The sequence below is a fragment of the Gadus macrocephalus genome, chromosome 4 (genome assembly GCF_031168955.1).
Source record: "Gadus macrocephalus chromosome 4, ASM3116895v1".
Taxonomy (NCBI): Eukaryota; Metazoa; Chordata; class Actinopteri; order Gadiformes; family Gadidae; genus Gadus; species Gadus macrocephalus.
Genome location: NC_082385.1, coordinates 2,271,522 through 2,296,375, shown reverse-complemented (window position 1 = coordinate 2,296,375; position 24,854 = coordinate 2,271,522). Strand labels below are relative to the sequence as shown.

At 46.7% G+C, this 24,854-nt stretch overlaps 2 protein-coding genes across 2 annotated transcripts in view; one reads left to right on the top strand and one right to left on the bottom strand.

Moving 5' to 3' along the window:
* Positions 1 to 18,307, top strand: part of LOC132456640 (laminin subunit beta-1-like) — a 36,511-nt gene extending 18,204 nt beyond the window's left edge. Inside the window, exons 18-28 of the mRNA XM_060051047.1 lie at positions 669 to 765; positions 4,571 to 4,946; positions 5,765 to 5,949; positions 6,575 to 6,816; positions 8,477 to 8,689; positions 9,546 to 9,690; positions 10,148 to 10,355; positions 10,966 to 11,107; positions 11,764 to 11,940; positions 16,637 to 16,796; positions 17,661 to 18,307. Of these exons, the coding sequence (XP_059907030.1) occupies positions 669 to 765; positions 4,571 to 4,946; positions 5,765 to 5,949; positions 6,575 to 6,816; positions 8,477 to 8,689; positions 9,546 to 9,690; positions 10,148 to 10,355; positions 10,966 to 11,107; positions 11,764 to 11,940; positions 16,637 to 16,796; positions 17,661 to 17,797 (2,082 nt within the window). The 3' untranslated portion in view covers positions 17,798 to 18,307. The remainder of the gene's footprint in view (positions 1 to 668; positions 766 to 4,570; positions 4,947 to 5,764; positions 5,950 to 6,574; positions 6,817 to 8,476; positions 8,690 to 9,545; positions 9,691 to 10,147; positions 10,356 to 10,965; positions 11,108 to 11,763; positions 11,941 to 16,636; positions 16,797 to 17,660) is intronic.
* Positions 18,181 to 23,372, bottom strand: eri1 (exoribonuclease 1). Its single transcript, XM_060049511.1, has 7 exons — positions 22,901 to 23,372; positions 22,346 to 22,536; positions 21,613 to 21,829; positions 21,040 to 21,123; positions 20,796 to 20,905; positions 20,129 to 20,243; positions 18,181 to 19,473 (listed from the first exon to the last, which is right to left on the bottom strand). The coding sequence occupies exons 1-7, from the start codon at positions 22,976 to 22,978 to the stop codon at positions 19,231 to 19,233; spliced, it is 1,038 nt and encodes a 345-aa protein (XP_059905494.1). The 5' UTR covers positions 22,979 to 23,372; the 3' UTR covers positions 18,181 to 19,230.
* Between the last annotated feature and the right edge of the window lie 1,482 nt (positions 23,373 to 24,854).

Here is a 24,854-nt window from a genome sequence, read left to right as displayed (position 1 = left end):
ACACACACACACACACACACACACACACAAACACAGGTAGTGGTGCAATCGTGGACGTTTGTGTTTGCTGGCTGTCATCCATCACAGGAAGGAAGTCTCTGAAGTGCACCCTGGGACACCAGGCATTCCTCTCTAGAAAAACCCCGACGTGACGGAGAATCCACTTAGATTCAAAACCCGACGCCTTATTGTCCCCCGCGCCTCTGGCTGCTGCTGCTGCATCCTGAGCTTTATAAATAGTCGACTTGCTTTAAAGCTCTGTGCGAAGTTCTATCTCATCCGACCTAATCTATTGATGTAAGGATGTCATGACGTCATGATCTCATGATGTCATGACGTCATGATGTCATGATCATATCTAAATCCATGTGTTTGGTGCGAAAGGCTTGGAATATATGCAGGATGTGTGTTAGTGAATTTTCTTAACGATCATACAGACGGACACGAAGCCATGCCCGTGCAAATACATTGTTACATGTGTATGTTTTGGATATGTAGTGACTCCTGTGTGTGTGTGTGTGTGTGTGTGTGTGTGTGTGTGTGTGTGTGTGTGTGTGTGTGTGTGTGTGTGTGTGTGTGTGTGGCTGCCTGTGTGTGTTTCTGTCTGCCTGTATGTGTTTGTGACTGTCTGTGTGTGTGCGTGTGCGGACATGTGTGTGTGTGTGTAGCTGACAGGACAGTGCTCGTGTAAACCAGGCTTCGGTGGGAGGACGTGTCGGGAGTGCAGAGATCTGTTCTGGGGGGATCCCAAGGTCAAATGTCACGGTAGGTCAACACCAAGACTCGGTCGTTCATCACCTGTTATTACTCTCTAACCCTGCGTTTAAAAACAGGGTTTATGAAACCTTTCGGCTTGAAGTGCAGACAAAGGTCACGGAGATTTGGACCAAAGGGTCAAAGTTGACACGTTAAGGTGGTAAAGGGTAAATAAACATAAAATCACACTTGTCAGTTGAGAACAGTCCTGTTCGGCTTAACAGTTTTATTACAAAAATGTATACAGATGTTAAACAGGGGAAATTCTCTGTAAAAAACAAAATGTCTGCTACTTCGGGCTGAAGACGCTTTTCCAAAGTGGTTGTTTTCTATTGGCTGAGGACCTTTGCTCGTGTGACGTAGGTTTGAAAACATTTGACCACGCCCCTCTCACTGGCTTGGATGGAACCCGATTTGTCAGTTTTTTCTAAATCCTTCACGAACTGGCTCCGATCGTATTTTTTTACTTGTAGGCGGTACTTTTTGCAGGGTTTAAAAAAAAACGTTGTAGATCAAAGGTTTTGGACCTCAAGATCATTTACAGTTAATATAAGCAGTTGAGAGTTTTAATTGACGGTTCCCATCTAGTAATACAAACATTGGTGAACCGCGATCTGAGATGGCAGGGTTTGACGTTACACCGCCGCGGTCCACCCCCGCCTGCTACCAGAACCTTAAATAAAAGAGACATCGGAAAGGCCAGTCATGGTCTCCAACACCAAAACATGTCATCCATCATATCAAAGTAGCAGCCATTAACCAGGCTAAAGTAATAGTACGGAGGATAATGGTACTGTGTGGGTGGTACTACACACCACCAACAAAATATCCACACCAAACACCCAGATATTAAACCATGGATTCCTCTCTTGCTGTGAGTTCCCCGGTCGCTGGGGTGGAGTAAACACTCCTCCGTCTCTCCGTCTCTCCTCTCCGTCGTCAGAGACGTTCCCAGGAGAGGGTGCTGTACGTATGAGAGGCCAGGATTTATGTAGCCGACATGTTTTGCGGTTCTCAGTGAGATTGTGTGTCTGTGTGTGCGCCGTGTACGCTCGCGTGTGTATGTGTGTGCGTGTGACTGTGTGTGTGTTTGTGTGTGCGTGTGTGTGTGTATATGTGCGTGTGTGACAGTATGAATGTGTGACTGTGTGGGATTGGCTACAAATTCCCGTTTCTTCGGATCCAGTGACAACTCCACTCTCTGCCAACCCACCAACCCCAGGAGCCAGCCAAGAGCTTCTCAGTGTTCAAGTCCATCTGGAGAATGAATTCTTCAATGCAGGGAGAGATTCATGCATGGAGGGAGGGCGGGAGGGAGGGAGAGAGAGAGAGAGGGAGGGAGAGAGAGAGAGAGAGAGAGAGAGAGAGAGAGAGAGAGAGAGAGAGAGAGAGAGAGAGAGAGAGAGAGACACCAACAGATGGAGAGCGAGAGCGCGGGAGAGAGAAAGGCACGCAAGCAATCAGGGAAGGAACGAAGGAAGGAATCGAGGAAAGAAGGAAGCAGGGAAAGGCGGAAAGAAGGAAGAACAAAATGGAGGAAGAGGCGAAAGCAAGACGTGTTTAGATAAAGATAAGGCAGAAACAAAGCAGAGAGAGAGAGAGAGAGAGAGCAGAGAGAAGAAGAAAGGCGGAGCGAGTGGGGGGCAGCGCCAGGTCTCTGGGAATGACCCCCTGGACCAGAAGCAGATGTTCCTCGCCACAATTCCCAAGCATCCCGTTCTCGTGGTCACGCATCATTCCCGGGCGCTCTGAATTACCGCCGCTGCGGCCCACTCTGTCGAAGGTTCTCAGGCCGGTTCGGACCAGCTGGAACACACTGACCCCCCCCCGTCACTCGATACAGCAAACGATCCGTGGGAAAGACGTACGGCCCGGCCAGCACACTCCCACATAAGCAATGTGTGTGTGTGTGTGTGTGTGTGTGTGTGTGTGTGTGTGTGTGTGTGTGTGTGTGTGTTTGTGTTTCTGCGTGCTTTAAACGAGTAGGAAAGGGAGCGAGAGAGAGCGAGAGAATGGAGAGAGAGATGTAAATGAGATTGTGTTACGGCCTGAGGTGCGTGTGCGCATGTGTTTCTTGTTTCTTGTTTCTTTCGTGTGTAGTTGGGTGCATGCAGGGCTGTGCGTGTGCGAGTCTGCGTGTGTGTTTGTGTGTTTAAAAAGAGACCAGGGTGAGAGAGAGAGAGAGAGAGAGAGAGAGAGAGTAGACTGAAGAGGTAAACTAATCACAGTGTTTACTGTCGAGGAGCAGAGGAAGAAATATCTCTCAGTGTGAAGAGAGAGAGAGGCCCCCTATAGTTAGAGAGAGAGCATCGGGTCGCTGGGATGCCTTCTTTGACCTGATCTTCTAAGGTAGCCACGGCCTTCCACGACAGCAGTCATAATTCACCATCAAAGACGCACACGCACGTACGCACGCACGCACGCACACTGATTCATAAAACCAGACCCCCCGCTCCCGCCATGCTCCTCTGCATAACTGCAGTGAAATGGTGGCTGGTGTCAGAGCTACCCTCTTGCCTCTTTTGACCCCTGACATTCCTACCATCTGACTCAGAACAGCTCTCTCTCTCCTCCCTCTCTCTCGCCGCTTTCTATCCTCTCTCTCTCCTCTCTCCCTCTCTCCTCTTTCTATCCTCTCTCTATCCTCTCTCCGTTCCTTTCTCTCCATCTCTCTCTCTCTCCTCCCTCACCCTCCATTCCTTTCCCACTATCTCTCCTCCCTCCCTCTCATCTGTCCTCCTCTCTCTCTCCTCCCTCCCTCTCATCTGTCCTCCTCTCTCTCTCTCTCTCTCTCCTCCCTCCCTCTCATCTGTCCTCCTCTCTCTCTCTCTCTCCTCCCTCCCTCTCCTCTTTCTATCCGCTCTCCTCCTCTCTATCTCTCCCTATCTCCCTCCCACTCTCCCTCCTCCTCTCTGTCCCTCCCCCTCTCCCTCCCTCTGTCTCCCCTCTCTTCCCTGGTGGGTGGGCGGGAGTGGCACGTATTCGATTACCCCCGGCAAGCTGCAGAATGGGTTCACCGAGCATGTGATTAAAACACGTTTACTTTTTTTTTAAATTAATAATTTCGTTGGCTGCTTATTTACTTAAAAGATTGCTGGAGCTGGCAACCCTAATGGATAAACATTAATAGAGGAGATATTTAACATTCATAGCCAAGTCAGTGCAATTTTCACATCTGCTGAGAGAGAGAGAGAGAGAGAGAGAGAGAGAGAGAGAGAGAGAGAGAGAGAGAGAGAGAGAGAGAGAGAGAGAGAGAGAGAGAGAGAGAGAGAGAGAGACCGACCGTCGGGGGCCCCCCCCACCTGTCACTCCACATTTGCACTCCTGGCCCCCAGGGACCCAGCGAGGGGCCCCCCAGGCTCCCATTGAGGGCCCCCCGGGGGTCAAGAGGATAGAGATAGTATCAACAACAGGAAGCCTCTCCTTCCAGGTGGTTCTCTCCGTCGGAGGGTGCGGAGGGTGTGACCCAAACATGCCAACGTTACTTTATGTTACCGTGACGACGATCAACGTCAGCCCGTTGGAGGGGTTTAACTGCTTCACCTCACCAGGGTTTACACTAATTTGAATACAGCCACAAAAGTACATGAGGAACAACAAAATCTTTATCAAAGTGTAACACCGCACATTTTATTCCGAAGGCGTTGCCGCAGAATCTGCTTCCTTCCGTCTTAATAATAAATATCAAGGTAATAAATCCTCACAAATCAATAAACCAACGGGCCAATCACATCGCTGCATCCCAAACCCTGTGACCCTGTCACCCCCCCTGTGACCCCCATAACCCCCTGTCTCATCCCTCCCCCTCCCCCAGCCTGCGCCTGCGACCCTCGCGGCATCACGGGCGAGCAGTGCCACCGCTCCTCCGGCCAGTGCCCCTGCGTGGCGGGCGTCTCGGGCCCCCGCTGCGACCAGTGCGCCCGCGGCTCCAGCGGCGCGTTCCCCGCCTGCGAGCCGTGCCACGGCTGCTTCGCCCTGTGGGACGTCGCGGTGGGCGAGCTGACCAACCAGACGCGGGCTCTGAGCGGGCACGTGGCCGAGCTGCAGAGCGGGGGCGGGGCGGTGACGGCGCCGTACCGGGAGCTGGTCGGCCGCCTGGAGGCCAACGCCGCCGCCGTACGGGTCGTCCTGGAGGGGGACGGCGCCGTCGCGGCCCTGGACGAGGCCCGCGAGCTCATGAACCACATCCTGTACGTGAGGCTGGAGGGGGGAGACGGGGGAGAGGAGGGAGACGGGGGAGCACGCTTTTTTAAAGATGGCCGCTGAACACGAGTGCACGCTCTTAAAGATGGCTACTGAAACGCGTGCGCTGTTGTGAGTGAAGTAGCCTTCACTTAGATCATAGTTATTATAATAATTATTCTTTGATTTTGATGATTGCAACGATTATCATAACAATTTTTTTTAAGGTTACGATTATGTATTTATTTATATTAAGGTAAAAAAATATATTTTTTTCATTTTTTTCTTCATCAACGTTTCTGCAGCATGTAGGATTTTGCGAGTTGGGGTTGCTAGCCCCAAGCCCAACCTTCCACCATTTCTGATTTCTGGAGTTTGTTAGTCCTCTCCCCTATCCTATTGTCTTCCAGGTAATGGGTTACAGTCTCATACCACGTGAGGCCAGACAGGGTTTGGGTTGTGTACAAACTGTCTCGGCTCTTCAAGCCCAACCAACTCCTGCTGTTGTGTAGTGAAAGCTGCAACCAGGGCAAGCGTTTCATACCAGCAGCACGAGACAGTAATATTGATTTAGTACTACGTTATTTAAAAAGACACTTGAACAAAAAGCAACTTAAAGTGCGTTGATACCTTAAATTACACCGCGGACGAGGATGTTAATGATTCCCTATTGAGAAACCTTTTCTACCAGCTGCTCGCTCCACCAAACGGTCTCAGAGTGTGAGGCCAGAGCCAGGTGTTTCCTGTCTGCGTTCTCAGCCTAAAAACAAACCCCGGTCTCAAATGACCTCAGAACCTCATTGGTATCTCCTCCTCGTGACCTCAGCGGCGTGATGTCATACCTGAACGGGATGCTCAACACCACCGAGGGCGACCTGGGCAGTCTCCGGGACCAGGGCAACACCACCCGCGCCACCCTGGACCAGCTGACGGAGGAGGCGGGCGCCCTGGAGCGGGCGGTGAAGGAGCTGAAGGAGCAGGTGTACAACGCCAAGAACTCCAACTTCCAGGGTGAGACATCCCATAATGATCCTCATAGGAATCCCAACGGGACTGGGATTACTGGGATTGTTCTCTTTGGGGTGCCGAATGCGGACTGGGTAAGGTGTTTAACTCCCAGCAGAAGGTGTTGGGAGTTTGATCCCCCATGTCTGCCCAGCCTGCAGGTGCCTTTGTGCAAGCATTAAGCATGATGTCACTTCCTGCTCCTTAATGAGCGGGTTGTAAATTAACTGTAAGTCACTTTACTTTAAAGATGTCTGAAGGGTTGATTAGTTTAAATGCCATGGCAGTTCGGCAATAAGTTGGTCTGAATCTACTCATCTCAGCCTACTCTTGATGTGCAGGCGATAGGTTTGTTGAGTTGCCTCCATCAACGCCGGGGATTATAGGAAGCTAATGGCGCTAAGCTTGCATAATATGATTGTGTAACACAAACTATTCTACCGTTGGCCCACTGTTTTGCAGTAGTACTTTTATAAGTAAAACACTTTTAAAAACGGATTATTAATCATCAACATACATCACCAAAAATCCTGAAAATCCAACACAAACTATTAAAATACAATCTAAACACAAAATATCCGAAGTCTGTACGGTGTTTTTACGCTGTGTTTCTCGTCCTGGGCGTGTTCAGGAGCGATGGACACCATCTCTGAGGCGCACTTGGACTCCACCATGGCTGAGCTGCAGGTCAACTCCTCCACCAGTCACCCCGGCAACACCGTGGAGCAGTCGGCGGCCCTACGGAAAGCCACCGAGGACAAACTGAGCGGCTCCCAGAAGGAGTTTGAGCGCAAGGTGGAGAGGCAGACGCAGAAGCTGGACAAGCTGGACGCCTCGCTGGAGGAGATGGACCTCTCGGAGCTCAGCGTGAAGGTACAGGACGCAGGCTGGCTGTGGTTTGACATGTTACACCACCGGGTGTGAGTGTGATTAGCCGCTAATGGCGCTGCAGGGTGCGGTACGGTTCGGTTCGCAAAGGTGCGGTACGGATTGCGTTTCCACCGCCAAAAGTGGGCGTGACCCGGACTGAGCCGTACTCGTTTTGCCCTCGTCTAAAGTGCTCCTCCGTTGGGGTACTGAGTCGCCTGAAAGGGTGCCGGAAAATTCAAGCTACACACCCCCTCCGTTGATTGGTCGACAGCATCGTCACTTCCGGGCGACGTGGGGATAAAAACAAACAAACAGTAGCCTCGAGGTATTATTCTTTACAATGAACATGTCGCATAAAACACTTGCTTGGGCGAACAAGGAGGTGGAGACGTTCCTCTGCATTCTTGGGGAGGAAGACGTGCAGAGGTTGCTCTTGGTTTAATGTGTCGCGTTAAACTTTTCCATTGTTTTTAATGAGCAGGCTACTCTGTGTCGCGCTGCTATGATGTCACGATGTTTACGTAGCTGCCGTGGCGATCGACATCCGGCCTACCATAAAGGGTACTGTCGGCGGTGGAAACGCGACCTCGGAACTGAGCGGGGCTATACCGGCATAATAAGCCGTTTTGAAAATCGGCCTCTCTAACGTCCCGAGAGGGCGTGTCCACGTAGATGTGTGCTGGATAGATCAGTCTTACCAGCCTACCCAGTGGACTGTAGCAAAGGTTGCTCGTATATTTGTCTGACATCTAGGGGGACACGCCCACTTGTGATGTCATAAGAGGCCGATTTTCAAAACAGCTTGTAACGGCTAATCACACTCGCACCCGGTGGTGTAATATGTCACCCTTAACATAGGTGTTCAAGTATTCCATGTCAAGTTTTAGTTTATTTTCTGTTGTTGCCATGTTACTGCCCCTCATGACGTCCCACAGTCTTGCTTGGGTCTAAACTCAAGCTTAGGGAAGACCTGGGCCCCCATCCCATAATGATCAAGGGTTACAATAACGACCCACCAGACCACTAAAAGTGAGGGTGGGGTGTTGGAGTTTGTTCTCTCTCTACCTTTCTCTCTCTCGCCCCTCTCTCGCCCCTCTCTCGCCCCTCTCTCGCCCCTCTCTCTCTCTCTTGCCTCTCTCTGTCTCTCTCTCAGCAGATGTGAAAATTGTATTGACTTGGCTATGAACGTTAAATATCTCCTCTATTAATGTTAATCTATTTGCCAGCTTCGGTAATCTATTCAGTAAATGCGCAGCCTACTTAATTATTAATTAAGTACCGAAAGAATTTAAATGTGTTTAAATCACATGCGTCCAATACGTGCCACTCCCGCCCACCCACCAGGGAAAAAGAGGAGAGGGAGAGGGGGAGAAAAGGGAGGGAGAGAGGATGCAAAGAGGACAGATAGATGAAGGAGAGAGAGTGTGTTTGAGAAAAAAGGAGGGTGCAAGAAAAAAAAGAGAGATCAACTTTATGAAGATCATGAACCATGACTACCACTTCCTGTCCGATCAACCTCTTCAGGCGGCTACTTCCTGTCAATCAAACGATCAAACGCTGCAGTCGCTCGCGAGTTTTCCACTTCCTGTCCGATCAAACGCTGCGGCACTCACAAGCTTACAACTTCCTGTCCGAACGACTTTACCACTTCCTGTCCCCCCAGACGTGCGGCGCCGCTGGGGGCAACGACGAGGCCTGCTCCGGGGCCCCCTGCGGGGGTCTGGGCTGCGTGGGGGAGGACGGGGCCCCCCGGTGCGGAGGCCAGACGGACTGTAAGGGCTTGGTGGCCGCCTCCGCCGCCGCCCACAAGTCGGCCCAAGACCTGGACCTGGAGATCGTCTCCGCCATGCAGGAGGTGGAGAAGCTGTCCCGCTTGGTGAGGCCCAGTGGGGGGGGGGGGGGGGACTGTACTGGGGCTACTGGTGACAGTGGTTGGGCTGGTGGGCAGTGTTGCCAGATTGGGCGGGAAATCTGGCGCAAATCTGGCAACACTGCTGGAGGGACTGGTCGGACTGGTGCACACTGGTGGGACTGGTTGGAATGGTGTTACTGGTGGGGCTGGAGGGACTGGGGGGACTGGGAATGTTTTAACCATCAAACACATCCGGCCATCGAGTGTATAGGCCTACATAACAGGGTTTTATTTGTAAATGTGCACCGTTAAATAAGAAGCAGATGATTTTTATTAATTTATAAAATAGCAAAAGTACATTCGTGAAAAATATCTCAAGAATGTTGTAAGTGTCGATGTATTTTATTATCATGCATGCAACATTTGATCATTGGATAAGATGAGATGTGCTTTATTAATCCCAGACAGCAAATGTGGGATTCGCAGGAGAAAGTACAGGATGTTGATAGGAATGAGAAGGAGGAAACTACTAACATAAATAAACATTGGAAATAACTCAATCGAATAAATGTACACAGTATAATTCTTATGTTAGTCAGCATTGTGATGAACAAACATGTGATAATAGCAATCAAAAAGGCAATATTTGAAAAGATAGAGATTAAAATACGAAATCCAGAGAGCAACAAGAGTCAAACAAGTTTCAAGTTTCAATTCCCTTAATTATCAAACCGTCCTTAAAAAACACGACACATTCTCCCAGGGCTTCAAGTGCTGCAGAATATCAGAGAGTCCAAAGCTAATTTGTATGCTGAGCCACCTTCACACCCACCCCACCCTCACCCTCTCCCTCCGCCCCCCCCCCCCCACCCCCCCCCAGGTGTGGGATGCCAAGCTGCGTGCGGGCGAGGCCAAGGTGACCGCCCAGCAGGTGCTGGTCAGAGCCAATCAGAGCAAGGAGAGGGTGGAGCAGAGCAACGAGCAGCTGCGCGCGCTCATCAGGGACATACGAGACCTCCTGACCAGTGAGTCTGACACACACGGGATTACACCACCAGGCAGTGTTGACACGGGCGATCACTTGAGTGAGTTTGCTGCCCTCTAGTGGTTAAAGGAAGTCATCGCACACATATCGTCAGAATGAATCCGTATGTTTCGTACATAGTTTTTCATGTGTTGTTGTGGTATTATATGAGGTTTGATTTGTGTGTATCCATTTTAAAGCTCATAGTGTGATACATAGTGTATATTGTGCATTTTCTTATCGTAGGCTTATGTTTTGCTAATAGAAATAGCTTACAAGAGTACAAGATTTTCCCAACCTTTAGGTTCAAGATGACATAAACGTCACAAATGTAGTTTATTTGTTGTTTAATACACCCACATACACAACGGCCCTACTGTCTCACACACGCACGCACACACACACACACACACACACACACAAACCCTCTTAAAACCCTGGTAAACCCGCTCTCGCAGACGGCAAGGCCAACGTGTCGGTGGTGGAGATGGTGTCCAACGAGGTGCTGGCCATGGAGCTGCCCACCTCGTCGTCCGAGCTGCAGAACATGACCCGGGACATCCGCGAGCGGGTCAGCTCTCTGACCAGCGTGGAGGGCGTCCTCAGCCAGAGCGCCGAGGACATCGCCGCCGCTGAGAGGCTACTGCTGCAGGCCAAGGCCGCCAGGTACACACACGCACGCACACACACATACAGACACAGGGCTTGCACCACGGGGTTGGCTCGCGGCGTAGCTACAGGGTAGGCTAAGATTTGTACGATGTAATGCTACCGCTAGATGGCGAGGCCATGCATGGCGAATGTACAGGAAGATTTTATTTGTTCTGCGGAATGACTTAATGATGTGTGCTCTTCTCCCCGTCTCTCTATCTCTCCATCTTCTCTCCCTCTCTCTCCCTCTCTCTCCCTCTCTCTCCCTCTCCATCTATCTCACTCGCTCCCTCACTTTATCTTTCTCCTTCCCTCCCTTTTCTCTCCCTTTCCATCTCTTCGCATCCCTTCCTCCACCTCTCTCTCTCTCTCTCTCTCTCTCTCTCTCTCTCTCTCTCTCTCTCTCTCTCTCTCTCTCTCTCCTCTCTCTCTCTCTCTCTCTCTCTCTCTCTCTCTCTCTCTCTCTCTCTCTCTCTCTCTCTCTCTCTTTCTCTTTCTCTCTCTTCTCTCTCTCTCTCTCTCTCTCTCTCTCTCTCTCTCTCTCTCTCTCTCTCTCTCCCCTCTCTCTCTCTCTCTCTCTCTCTCTCTCTCTCTCCCACCCCCCCCCCCCCATCCCCCCACACAGTGAGGAGGCCTCCACCCTGAAGGAGACCATCGACTTGGCCCGGGCGGCGCTGGAGGAGGCAGACAAGGCCCAGAACCTGGCCAGCGACGCCATCCAGCAGGCCATGCAGAACACCAACAGCACCATGACCCTGCTACTCTCGGTGAGGCTCCGGCCCAGTCGCGTAGTCCCAGTCTACAGGCGCCAACGGCCTGAGAAACACACTCACATGTATATCAAACGGACGTACCCCGTACACCGGGTTACAATACCCGGTGCACCGGGTGCCGTGGGGTCTTATCAACGTGACTTCAGAGATAAAAAAATCGGGAGTGAACCATATCCAAAATAATGGGTAGGGTACCTTTTATCTGCAATTCTTTGGAAATTAGAGCAAAGAGTTAGTATTGGCAAAACCGGTTGTAATTTTTTATTTTTAGGCGGTAGGAGGTGTTGTCGCAGCTAAATGTAACTAATAAAGTAACTTGTAATCTAACTTAGTTATTTTACTTTTAAAATCAAGTAATCAGTAAAGTAACTGAGTTACTATTTTAAGGAGTAACTAGTAATCAGCAATCTGATTACTTTTTCAAGGTAACTGTGGCAACACTGGTTGTGAGACGTTATGGTGGGTTATGGTTGAAGGTAAACAAGAGAGACTCCAGGCGGTTAAAGAAACGGTCCAGTATCTGTAAACACTCTAAGGGAAGAGGGAAGGGCTACCAACGATTCGGAAGAGAATCCAGTACCTGTGAGAGCGCTATTGGTGGTCTCTGTGTGACGGGCTCTGTCCCTGTCATGGCGCCTCCCCACCACCAGGTGGAGTCGGCGATGGAGGCGTCGGAGTTCTCCCTGAGCAACGCCACGGGGCGCCTGCTGCAGCTGGAGCGGGAGGTCGGGCTGCTGCGGCAGAGCCACCTGGAGGCCAGCCGCACGGCCGCCGGCGCCGCCGCCAGCAGCGAGCGGGCCGGCGAGGACGCAGAGCAGGCCCAGCAGGTGGCGCTACACTCACGCACATACACATACATATATGCATACATACATACATACATACATACACACATACATACATACATACATACACACACACATACATACATACATACATACATACATACATACATACATACATACATACATACATACATACATACATACATACACACACACATACATACATGCATACATACATGCATACATACATACATACATACATACATACATACATACATACATACATACATACACACATACACACATACACATACACACACACATACACACATACACACATACATACACATACATACAGTACATACACACACAGACACACACACATACACACACACATACACACATACACACATACATACATACAGTACATATTATACACAATTACACACACAGACACATACATACATACAACCCCCAGCACACTGGATTGTACACCAGATAGCAGACAACACTATCCCAGTAAAAACACTGGTTTATACCCTAAGCAACAAGACTTGTGAATCCCAGTCCAAACACTGGTTTAAACTCCACATAACACTAGTTTGAATCCAAGTTCAAACACTGCTTTAACCTCTTAACAACACAAGGTAAATCACAGTCCAAACACTGGTTTAAACTCTAACTACACAGGTTGAAATCCCAGCTTCAACACCAGTGCAGGGACGCGGGAAGTCAGTCCGAGGGGGGGGTGCTGAGAGAGAATCTATATAATGACGTCATAATAAATGCTGCGCAACATCCGTTGTTTACAGAGGCGAGATGAGGGGTGACGTCACATTCAGGGATCCGCTCTGATAAACACTCTACTGGTGTGTAAAAAGAGTTCTGCCAACTAGCCACTGTTATTCACAAACGTTAGCAAGTAAACAATGTGGAAATTAGCGTCAACTCGGCTGATACTGGGCTGAATTTCACACACTAACAACATGCCGACAAGCTGTTGCGGTCCGGGATTATACACAGCGTTATAACAAGGATTCAGGAGGTTATTTCTAAAGGTTTACAAAGGAAAGTGACAATAATAGAAAGCCTTAATTTTCATCCAGAGTTACGAGTTGTCTGATATGAGGAAAGTGACGGTTTCTCCGTCAAGTGAACCGCCCGTCTTTGCTCTTTTTTTGCCAACCAGTTTACGTGCGGGATTCCAGAATCAAAACGATAACATTCAACGTGTCTATTAATATGGCAGCAACATTTTACACCAGTTTTAGAATGTTCACTACAACAGATGTTGAACACCAACATGCTTATGTAAAATCAGCATAGTACCGATAATATGATAAATATCATAAAAAGGGTGGATGTCAATAATTTAATGAAAAATCATGTTGTATGATAAAATTATGCAACAAAAAAAAAGTATTGATTGGTTCAGAAAACGTTCTCACTTGCAGTTACAGCCAGGGGCCGCTGCAGCACCCTAAGCACCCCCACTTCCCGCGTCCCTGGGTAACACTGTTGTTTTTTATTGGTCGTCATGAAAAAAAACATAAGGGGTAACACTGTTGTTTTTTATTGGTCGTCATGAAAAAAAACATAAGGGGGAACACTGTTGTTTATTATTTGTCGTCTTGAAAAAAAACATAAGGGAAATAATAGAAATACACACATACATTTTAATGTCATGTATATCCTCTTTATTGATGATTGATTAGTGTGTATTGTCATCGCCTCAGTGGTGCAGTGGGGTGCACTCTGCCTAACCCCCTGGAGACCGGGGTTCAAGTCCAGTTGATGACCTCTGTTGGAAGTTTCTTATCTCTATTTCATGCGAATTATAAAGTCAAGTATAACCTTTGTGATGACGATAACCGGTGTCTTGATGGTGCATTGTTAGGTTCGGAGGTTAACACTCTAAACAGCTCATGTTCCGATCCCTGCAAAAACGTTGACAGGGGTGCCACTGTCATTTTTTATTGGTCAACATGGAAAAAACATGAGGGGTAACTCTGTCGTTTTTTATCGGCCGTCATGAAATAAATATAAGGGGAAAACACTGTCGATATTTATCAAATAAAACATAGGGGGTGACACTGTTGTTTTTCTTTGGTCATCCTGAAAAAAAAACACAAGGGGTAACACTGTCGTTTTTATCAAATGAAACATGAGGGGTAACACCGTCGTTTTTATCCAATGAAACATAAGGGGTGACACTGTCGTTTTTCTTTGGTCGTCATGAAAAAAACCATAAGGGGTAACACTGTTGTTTTTTATTCGTCGTCATGAAAGAAAACATAAGGGGTAACACTGTTGTTTTTTATTGGTCGTCATGAAAAAAAACATAAGGGGTAACAATGTTGTCTTTGTCAAATAAAATATAAGGGGTAACACTGTCGTTTTTTATCAGTCATCATGAAAAAAACAAGGGGTAACACTGTCGTTTTTTTATCATGACGACCAATAAAAAACGACAGTGTTACCCCTGATGTTTATTTCATGACGACCAATAAAAAACAGCAGTCTTACCCCTTATGTTTTTTTTCATGACGACCAATAAAAAACGACAGTGTAACACTGTCGTTTTTATCAAATGAAACATGAGGGGTGACACTGTCGTTTTTCTTTGGTAGTCACGAAAAAAACCATAAGGGGTAACACTGTTCCTTTTTTTATCGGTCGTCATGAAAAAAAACATAAGGGGTAACACTGTTGTTTTTTATTGGTCGTCATGAAAAAAAACATGAAGGGGGTAACACTGTTGTTTTTTTTGGTCGTCATGAAAAAAAACATAAGGGGTAACACTGTTTATTATTTGTCGTCTTGAAAAAAAACATAAGGGAAATAATAGAAATACACACATACATTTTAATGTCATGTATATCCTCTTTATTGATGATTGATTATTGTGTATTGACATCGCCTCAGTGGTGCAGTGGGGTGCACTCTGCCTAACCCCCTGGAGACCGGGGTTCAAGTCTGGTTGATGAACTCTGTTGGAAGTATCTTTTCTCTATTTCATGCGAATTATAAAGTCAAGTATAACCTTTGTGATGACTATAACCAGTGTCTTGATGGTGCATTGTTAAGTTCGGAGGTTAACACTCTAAACAGCTCATGTTCCGATCCCTGCAAAAACGTCGACAGGGGTGCCACTGTCGTTTTTTATTGGTCAACATGGAAAAAACATGAGGGATAACTGTCGTTTTTTATCGGCCGTCATGAAATAAATATAAGGGGAAAACACTGTCGTTTTTATCAAATGAAACATGAGGGGTAACACTGTCGTTTTTATCAAATGAAACATAAGGGGTAACACTGTCGTTTTTCTTTGGTCGTCATGAAAAAAACCATAAGGGGTAACACTGTTGTTTTTTATTGGTCGTCATGAAAGAATACATAAGGGGTAACACTGTTGTTTTTTATTGGTCGTCATGAAAAGAAACATAAGGGGTAACACTGTTGTCTTTGTCAAATAAAATATAAGGGGTAACACTGTCGTTTTTTATCAGTCATCATGAAAAAAACAAGGGGTAACACTGTCGTTTTTTTTCATGACGACCAATAAAAAACGACAGTGTTACCTGTGGTTACTTGTGGTTTTTTTCATGACGACCAAAGAAAAACAAAAGTGTTACCCCCTATGTTTTATTTGATAAATATCGACAGTGTTACCCCTTATGTTTCTTTTATTTATGATGACTATATGCTCTGTAAGGTGACCTTGGGTGTCTTGAAAGGCGCCTCTAAATTAAATGTATTATTATTTATTATTATAAAAGAAAGCCTTCATTTTCATCCAGAGTTACGAGTTGTCTGATATGAGGAAAGTGACGGTTTCTCCGTCAAGTGAACCGTCCGTCTTTGCTCTTTTTTTGCCAACCAGTTTACGTGCAGGATTCCAGAATCATAACGATAACATTCAACGTGTCTATTAATATGGCAGCAACATTTTACACCAGTTTTAGAATGTTCACTACAACAGATGTTGAACACCAACATGCTTATGTAAATCAGCATAGTACGATATTCAGCTATCGACAGTTCTGCGTTGTGCGTCATAGCCTACGTCAGCCTACTACAATGTTCTAAATAAAATGAAATGATAATATGATAAATATCATAAAAAGGGTGGATGTCAATAATTTAATGAAAAATCATGTTGCATGATAAAATTATAAAAAAAAAATAAAAAGTATTGATTTGTTCAGAAAACCTTCTCACTTGCAGTTACAGCCAGAGGCCGCCAGGGGGGGGGGTGCTGCAGCACCCTAAGCACCCCCACTTCCCGCGTCCCTGCACCAGTGTAAACCCTACACCACAACACTAGTTTGAATCCCAGTCCAAATCATGGTTTAAACCCTAAACCACAACACCAGTTTGAATCCCAGTCCAAATCATGGTTTAAACCCTAAACCACAACACCAGTTTGAATCCCAGTCCAAATCCTGGTTTAAACCCTAAACCACAACACTAGTTTTAATCCCAGTCCAAATCCTGGTTTAAACCAAAACACTAGTTTTAATCCCAGTCCAAATCCTGGTTTAAACCCTAAACCACAACACTAGTTTAATCCCAGTTCAAACACTTGTTTAAACCCTAAACCACAACACTAGTTTTGATCCCAGTCCAAATCCTGGTTTAATTAAACCCTAACCCAAAACACTAGTTTGAAATCCCATTCCAATCATTACCCAGCATTCACGGCGTTCTGTGTGCGTACGGCGGTTTCCTCCTGCAGGAGTTCGACGGGGCGGTGACGGAGCAGTACGGCCGGGCCCAGGAGCTGGTGGAGGATAAGGGGGAGGTGGTGCTGGAGGCCAGACGGAGGGCAGACGCCCTGCAGACGGAGGCCAAGGAGCTGCTGGCCCAGAGCAGCGACAAGCTCCAGAGGCTACGAGGTGAGCACCCATCCCTCATCCCCCCCATCCCCAGACTTTATACAGATAAAATTAACATTTAGGTCATTTAGCAGACGCTTCTTTAGGCCTAAAAATTTTTTTTGTTTGGTTCCGGTTTCCGACCGACCCTGTCAATTTATGTGCGACCCAAATTATTTTATGAGCTTAAAAAAAAAAAAAAAAAATAAGATATATTTTTTTTTATGCTAACTATAATTACGTTTTGGTACAGCACCTCTTCATTCTTCATGGATGAGCGAATTTTCTCGTTTTTAAATGAAAACAACCTACCTATCATTCACTGCCGCTGGAAAAAATAACATAAAAAAATTAAATAAATTCCCTTATTTAGGCCTTATCCAAAGAGGCTTACTAAATAAATCGCTGTCGGTACCGTAAGGATGTTCCCAGAACCAAGATCCAAGCACTGACAACCGCTAGGTTGACCCATTTCCCGTACACGACAAAGATAGCTAGGATAAGATGCTACTAAATGCTCTGTACTATTTTTAAGTGCAAGGATGTACAACATACAATAAGTGCGTACATAAAGTGCCAGGACGTCCTGGCAATAGCTCAGGAGGTAGGGTGGGTTGGCTGGTAACCGCAAGGTCGCTGGTTCGATCCCCGGCTCCTCCTAGCAAGAAGAGTGTTGGGGTGTCCCTGGGCAAGACGCCTCACCCTGACTGCTCTCGACGAGCTGGCCGACGCCGCCGTCGGAGGTGTGTGAATCTGTGAATGTTATGCAATATTGTAAAGCGCTTCGGGTGGCCACTGGTTACAAAAAAAGCGCCGTACAAATGCAGTCCGTTCACCGTTTAACATACACTAAGTGCGTACATTAAGTGCATCTCCTCCCCTCAGAGCTGGAGCGGTCCTACGAGGTGAACCAGCGCACCCTGGAGGACAAGGCGGAGGAGCTCGCCCTCCTGGAGCAGACTGTGCGCAAGGTGATGGACGAGATCAGCCACAAGGTCACGCTCTACAGCACCTGCCTCTGATCGTCGCCATGACGACCGCGGCGGCGGCGGGGCTCAGACGCGCCGTCGAGTGCCTCGTTCGTTGCGGCCATCTTCAATTCGAGATTACCACGATGGAGCCAAGATGGCCGCCAGGGGGAAGGAGGCCCATAATTGAAGTGAAAATGGTTACAATTTTTGTATCCATCGTATAAGCTTGTTTTTTTTTTATTTACATGGCAAAGAATGTTGCTCCTAAATTGAAGACCAATGGTTTGGAGCCAGGCCATGTTGTACTAACAAGACAGGACTGTGGTGCCATCAGTGGCATATTGACCTTATTCTAATTGCAAAATGGACCAATGAACACCATAGGAATGACCACTGAAAAATATATAATATATAGCACAGTATGATTGCACATATTCCATCACGTTGTTTTTAATAAACTCAACAAAAATGTTGCATGGACCAAAGAGATTATGCAGATCATTCCTGTAATGGCTCTATTAAATTAACAATTTCCATTAAATAAAACTATGCTGCATCTCAGTGTTTTTGGATTTGTGGCATAACAAAATGACAGACATTCGAACATGCTGGGATGAATTTCCACCTGGCCATTTCATATCAACGTTCCAGTCTACACTAAGACAACACTTTTTTCAGTTCAGTTTGTGTCGACAAAATAAACGTTGGGCCCACTGGCTTAAACACATTGCAATTCAAGACCTATTGTCTTCAACAACATCTAAACACATGCAGTGAAACTGAAAAACAATGAAACAGAAATATTCAGTACATTCAGAGGAGGGAAATAAAACGGACAATGGCTGTTTGGAGTCCCATTTATTTCTGTATAAACAAACCAGGTTGTGACCGCTTAAAAACTCATTCAGTGTCCTTAAAAAACTAGCACACCTCTCAAAGCACGCAAAGCCCAAGTCAGATTTCACACGGAAAAGACCAAGATCAACTGTTGGGACAAACATGAAATCACAACCTACTGAATCTTGACTTCTTCTTAAATGATAGTACGCCAAATCAAATGGATTGACGACCATAAATAAAAATGTGGATTAACTCTGCCAGGATTACATGTTAAGGGAGAGAAAAACAAGCAGATGAACAGAAACCTAATCACGTTTCCATAGCGACTGTGGGAGTTATGGCACTGTGGCGGCCCTGAACACGGGCGGCGATGAACCTTAGCAGAGTGGGAGAAACAGCAGCAAAAAATGGCGTCGCTGTGCCTCCGATAACAACGCCGACGACCCGCAGGTCTAAGCGGTGTATCGACCGTGTCACAACCATCGTAAAAGTGCTTCGGACGTTTCAATTCCTTTCCGAAGTTCGTAGACTTCGGAAATGGATTTGTGGCAGTGTCTGGGGTTGTCGCCCCTCCCTGCGACGAGCTCTTAAAGCACCGCCGCCACCCCCCCTTCTCCCGGTTGTCCGTTCTTCAACCCGTCGGGTCATTCCCGGGTGCGGGGGTTAAGCGGGGGCGGGGCCCCCTCCATGGGGGCGGAGTTAGGCACCGACAGCAGCTGTCCGGCGTGCATGCGCTCGTTGACGCGGAGCTGGCAGCCGTCCTTGAGCATGCGCACGGCGATGCGGGCGATGTTGCGCGAGTCGTCGAGGCCCGAGTGGGGGCGGCCCTCGTAACGCATGCCCAGCTTCTCCAGCATGGTGCTCAGCTTGGTCTGCGTGCGCGGCACCTGGGGGGCCCAACAACAACAACAACACTAACTTAGACTGGGGGCTATGGTCCGCGGGCGGGAACATAGATAATAAACTAACTAAATCACAAATAACACATGGAGACGAGCCGACGAACAAGAGGCGCGGGGGGGGGGGGGGGGGGGGGTGGGGGGGTCACAGAGTCGGTAAGTTTGAGTCTGCTCATTATTTTAAGTTGTATGCGATCGGATGATTCCATTTCTGGGGGGTTATCCTTAGGTTGAACGCACTTAACGTAAGTCGCCTTGGACAAAATCGTCTGCTAAATAATTAATGTCTTAATAATTTGGGAAGCAAGTAATCAAGGATAATCTATGTTCAAACTCAGGGAACAAACCCCGGCTCCAGATGTAGTTTGACTTCCCACATGTGAATTATTAAATTATTTAATTATAAAAGCACTTTAGCAGATGTCATACAGCTGTTATACAACCAGAGCACAAACTTCTTTGCATTATTCTTCTGACTTTATAGTATTCGGGGATCTTGATTGATAGTAAAACCTGCAGGTGAACCTGACCAACGTATAGCGTGCGTACGACTATCCCAGTGGGTCGTGTGCATGATTAATAACATTCCATCAAGGCAGGTTCACATTCACGTTCAACAGGAGTGGCGGTCACCAAGACTCGCCTTGTAGAAGTTGCCGTAGGACTTCCTGATGTTGATCCACTTCTTGGCGAACGGCGGATACCTGATCCGGCTCACGCGACACTGGATGTTCAGGAACTTGCTCATGTCCCAGGAGCTGAGGAGGAGAGAACCCGTTGGGATTAAAATACACCCGGGAGCGGTCAGCCAATCACAAGACGCCAACATGGAGCACAGGGAACCCTGGTACGGTCACATCCCGTTGGAAACCAACTCCAACGGAAAACAACCGTTGACCAACTCCATGACACTAGGGGTGGGACAAAATATCGATAAGGCAATATATCGTCGCCCGTATTACTGGGAAACGAGAATAGATAGACTGGCGCCAAATATTTATACATTTAATGCTCTACCCAATGAACCACCGGGAGGCCCCAACTACACTACTTCATTGCTCCTCCAGGTGGCGCTCAACACATGAACGAGGGAAACTCGAACGGAAGTTAACTAAAGACATAAATCCAGCACGTCAATCCTTTTTCATGGTCAATTTGTATCCATAGTTAAGACATATTTTGTGATGCATCGTTGTAGGATTGCCCATCATCGCAGAATCGCTGCATCGCGATATTATCGGTATGGCGGGCCATGTATCGCCTATCGTATCGCATGGCGTGGTGCCCTGTGGTTCCCACATTGTTCTCACCCGTCGGTCAGCATGGCGTATTTGTGCTTGGTCCCCAGCTCCCTCTCCTGAAGCCAGAGCACGACTCTCTGCAGGACCGCGGGGAAGGTGTCGGCCTCGTCCACCATTTTCTGTCAGACAAAACGTCACGTTTCAAACTTAATATTCCGACACGGACAGGGTTTATAAACTCATACTTTTAAAGCGGCGCTGCAGCATGGAATGTTATTTTGATTAAAAAGGTGATTTTTTTTTTAAACCCAACCTGCGTGATTCCTGTTAACTGCACACAGAAGTCCGACAGCTCAGAGTTCACCTCCGGCCTCACGTATTCCTGGAACGTGTCCTCCTGTGAAAACGAAGGAACATTATCGTCTAAATACTTTCAGAAAAAAACTCTATTATTACTGGACTATTACTGGACATATTCTCGTATGACTAGGCAGGAAGTCAACCTTATCCTTTGTTTCTAGTCTTTGAAACGGCATTGTATCTCAAAAAAATATTTAATATTTACATTCACATTTAGGGCATTTAGCAGACACTTCCAAAGCGACTTACAACAAGTACATTTGTCAGAAGAAAGAAACAGTATATCTCAGTTTGTACAATAAAGATGTTCATAGAAACAAATGCCAAGCAATAACAATCTCTATGTTAACCCATTCTCCGTACACAACAAAGATAGCTAGGCTAAGACGCAACACAATGCTAAGTCATATTTTTAAAGGCGACATACTATACGTTACAACATGAGCCTTTTCACGAGTCCAGGTGAACTCTAGTGAACTAGGAGATATGGACTCGGGGTCCTACGAGGACGTCCCCACACACTCACGATCTCCAGGGTGTGCGTGTTGATCAGCACCATGGGGAACTCGATGATCTCGTGCTGGAACTCGGGCGGGTTGTCCTCCTCGCAGGTGGCCTCGTAGTCCACCACGCAGATGTAGTCGTAGCAGGTGTCCGTGGGGCCGCCGTCCGCCACCGACGCCATCAGCTTCTGCTTCTTGTAGTGGCTCTTCAGCCGCTTCTTCATCACGTCCTTCACGCCTCTGTGTGGTTTGAGGAACACGAAGGGGGTTTGAAGTAAGAGTTTAGGGTGGGGCTATTAATCAAATTTTTTGATCGTGATTTCGATTGTTGGGACGAATTATCTCCAAATTTATAAAATCGAGTTGAAACTATTATTAATATTATTTTAATTCACCAATTCGCTCTGGTGGATTTGGGCCTTGCTTTGAAACGTTTTATTGGTTTCCGGAAGGATATGATCTTCTATAGATCATATCACATATAGGTCAAGCTCTAACCCATTTCAAATATCGATATATCAGTTTACTTTATTTTAATTTAATCCCTTATTTTATTACGCCTATGATTACGTTATATTGCAATAACTCGATGGTCTAGTCTACCCCCTCAACAAATATGGAGGAATGTTACGGTTCCGCGTCCTATTTTGGGGGGGGGGTTTACGTAAAGTCTGTCGTACTAACGCAGACAACATGAAGTGCGGATGAAAACCAAAACAATCTTGTCCCATTTTCTCACGTCATTGTCAACCATACCGTGTGTCCAGCTTCAGCTCTGAGAGTTTGTCCCGCAGCTCATCCTTGGTCATCCTGTTGATGTGGCCGTTGGCCAGGGCGATCTCCTTGTAGACCGGGTCGCTGAAGTCGCTGGGGGCCTGGAGGGGGGTCCCGGTGGTCCCGGGGCTCTCAGGGTCCTCTGAGGTGCTCGTCTTCCTACAGGACTCCGGCTGGTAGGGAGGAAATTAAAAAAGGTGAGAATTCATTTAGTCTATGAACTGAAAGCGGGATGACAACAAGATGACAATCCTGACTGACTTACTTGTTACAACTATTTTAGTTTATCTTATTATTAATCCTAAATTAATATTATTTATCATTGTGATCTATGGTGATACTTGTTTTTATTTTCACTTATACTTTACATATATTTATTTTTACTTCTCTATTTACTATATATTGTATTGTTGCCGCTTGTGGCCTTTGAGGAACCAAGCCTACGAAATTAACTCACGCTCAATAAGATATAATAAAAGAAATTCTGCTTCGGATCCTGATGTGTAAAAATCAGGCACCGGATCAAAAACCACCCACCTTATCCTCTCCACCGGCTGGGTTGGTCATCGACCCATTGAGGTTCAGACCGTTGAGGTTCTCCTTGATGTCGTCCATGTCGGGATAGGGGGCTTTCAGAGGAGCAGGTCAGGGTATCAGCGGGTCCAGGGGTCTCAGTGACGTAATGACAAATCACTGATTAGCATACTGGCTAATTCACCCCCTTTATACTAGCGCTGTGGTCTGCTGTGGTCGTCTATCCGACGTTCTCCGACACAATGTTACTTATAATTTAAATATTGCGTCTCCGTCTTCCGAGTTTGGGTCTCGGATCGTTCAAAAATCGAGCGCAAAGCGGAAAGGATTGTAGGGTTATTAACAAGTGCGACCGGCTGCTCACTGCTACACGTCCTTGTTCACCACAACACAAGAAACTTTTCGCGGCGCTTCTGACTACTTCCGCTCGGAAGTGACGATGTGAGAGTCAGAGCCATGCTGAGAGCGCGTTTGTGCTTGAGCGTCCCGCGAGGACTGCAAGGACGTTGATCTTTCGGGACCGACTGCGATATGACGTCGGGATGACGTCGTGATGAAGACGTAAGCGAGGAAGGCTCTTTGGTTTCTGACCTGAATTTAGATATATTTTTTAAAAGACCTTCCTAAATAAAAAACGAAAATAAAGCGGATTTCACTCCAAGTTTAATTAAAGGAAAAGTGTTTCGTGCATTGATCCAACATGCCTTATTTGAAAAGCTATTTTTTGTTGTTTTGCCCGTCTGCTAAATAAATTATTTAAAGATTAAATCAAATCATTACAGGGCGGAAGTTTACTCTATTTATCTAAATCCGAGAGATTCACGTGTATAATAATTTTGTGTCCCTATGTACATTCATGAAAAGGGAACCCGGCACACTCACAGTGTTTGCTCATGTCTATCCCTGCTTTAAATGACTCTGAAGGCCATACTTGACAATCTTGTACCACTTCACTACACCGATACCGCCAGCGGGTGGCGGTGTCCCCTCAGTTTGCAGTGGATGGTTTGGATCTAGGTCCATGATCCAGGGCGGAACCGATTGGCATTACAAATCAAATAAACATGTCAATTAATATGAGTTTTGCACTCGATCGTTAAGAAAACAACTGTTTACATTAACGTCTCATCATAGTTCTCAACGGGCGGTACACACGCAGACGCACTGGGGCGTTAGCCCAACGCAGGTAATTAGACATCTACACGCAAATCAGGATCCCAAAATAACCTGTTTTTGAGAGGGAAGCCGACGAAACCCGGTAAACATTGAGTACGCGAACACAATACTTAGGAATAATAGGACTCCATGTTGGTTAAGTCGTGGACCCAGTGCTTCCCGCTACATTAGACTAGGCCTGCTTCATTTGAATGTCAATACTTTATCGTAATTATAAACGTTTTTAATCATAGATTTACACAACATGGTTGGTGTTATTTCCAGACACTGTGCCGTTGTGAAGAGTGCAGTTCAGTGCAGTAACTTTATAGCAGACCTCTGTTTAGACCACCTGATATCCCTGAAGCCAGTGTTTAATAAATAATAAACCTGCCATGACGTGAGGGTCAAAGACCCCTCTACAGGGACAGCGAAAGAAAAGTACCGCCTGTAGACCTGAATCACAAACAGCCGACTAACCCTGAAATGACCTAACCATCACAGCCCACCAGGTTATGAATAATGCAACGTTTATTACCTTGTTTCACAAAGTTTTACATATTTATAAATGTGTATTATATAAAGGTAGCACTGTAAGAGGAGTTTGTACTTTACTTTGGGTCTTTCTGTTGTTAGTTGTTGCTGTGTTGATAACGAAACACCTTTCCTTTATTTCTAGAAACTCTTTACTTTATGGTCTACCTTCAGGTCTGCGTTCTACAAAAATGGGGACATTTATTCTTGTAAAATACTTTAGCAGCTCGAATCGAAGGAACTAATCAAATAACGAGTAAACCGGAGG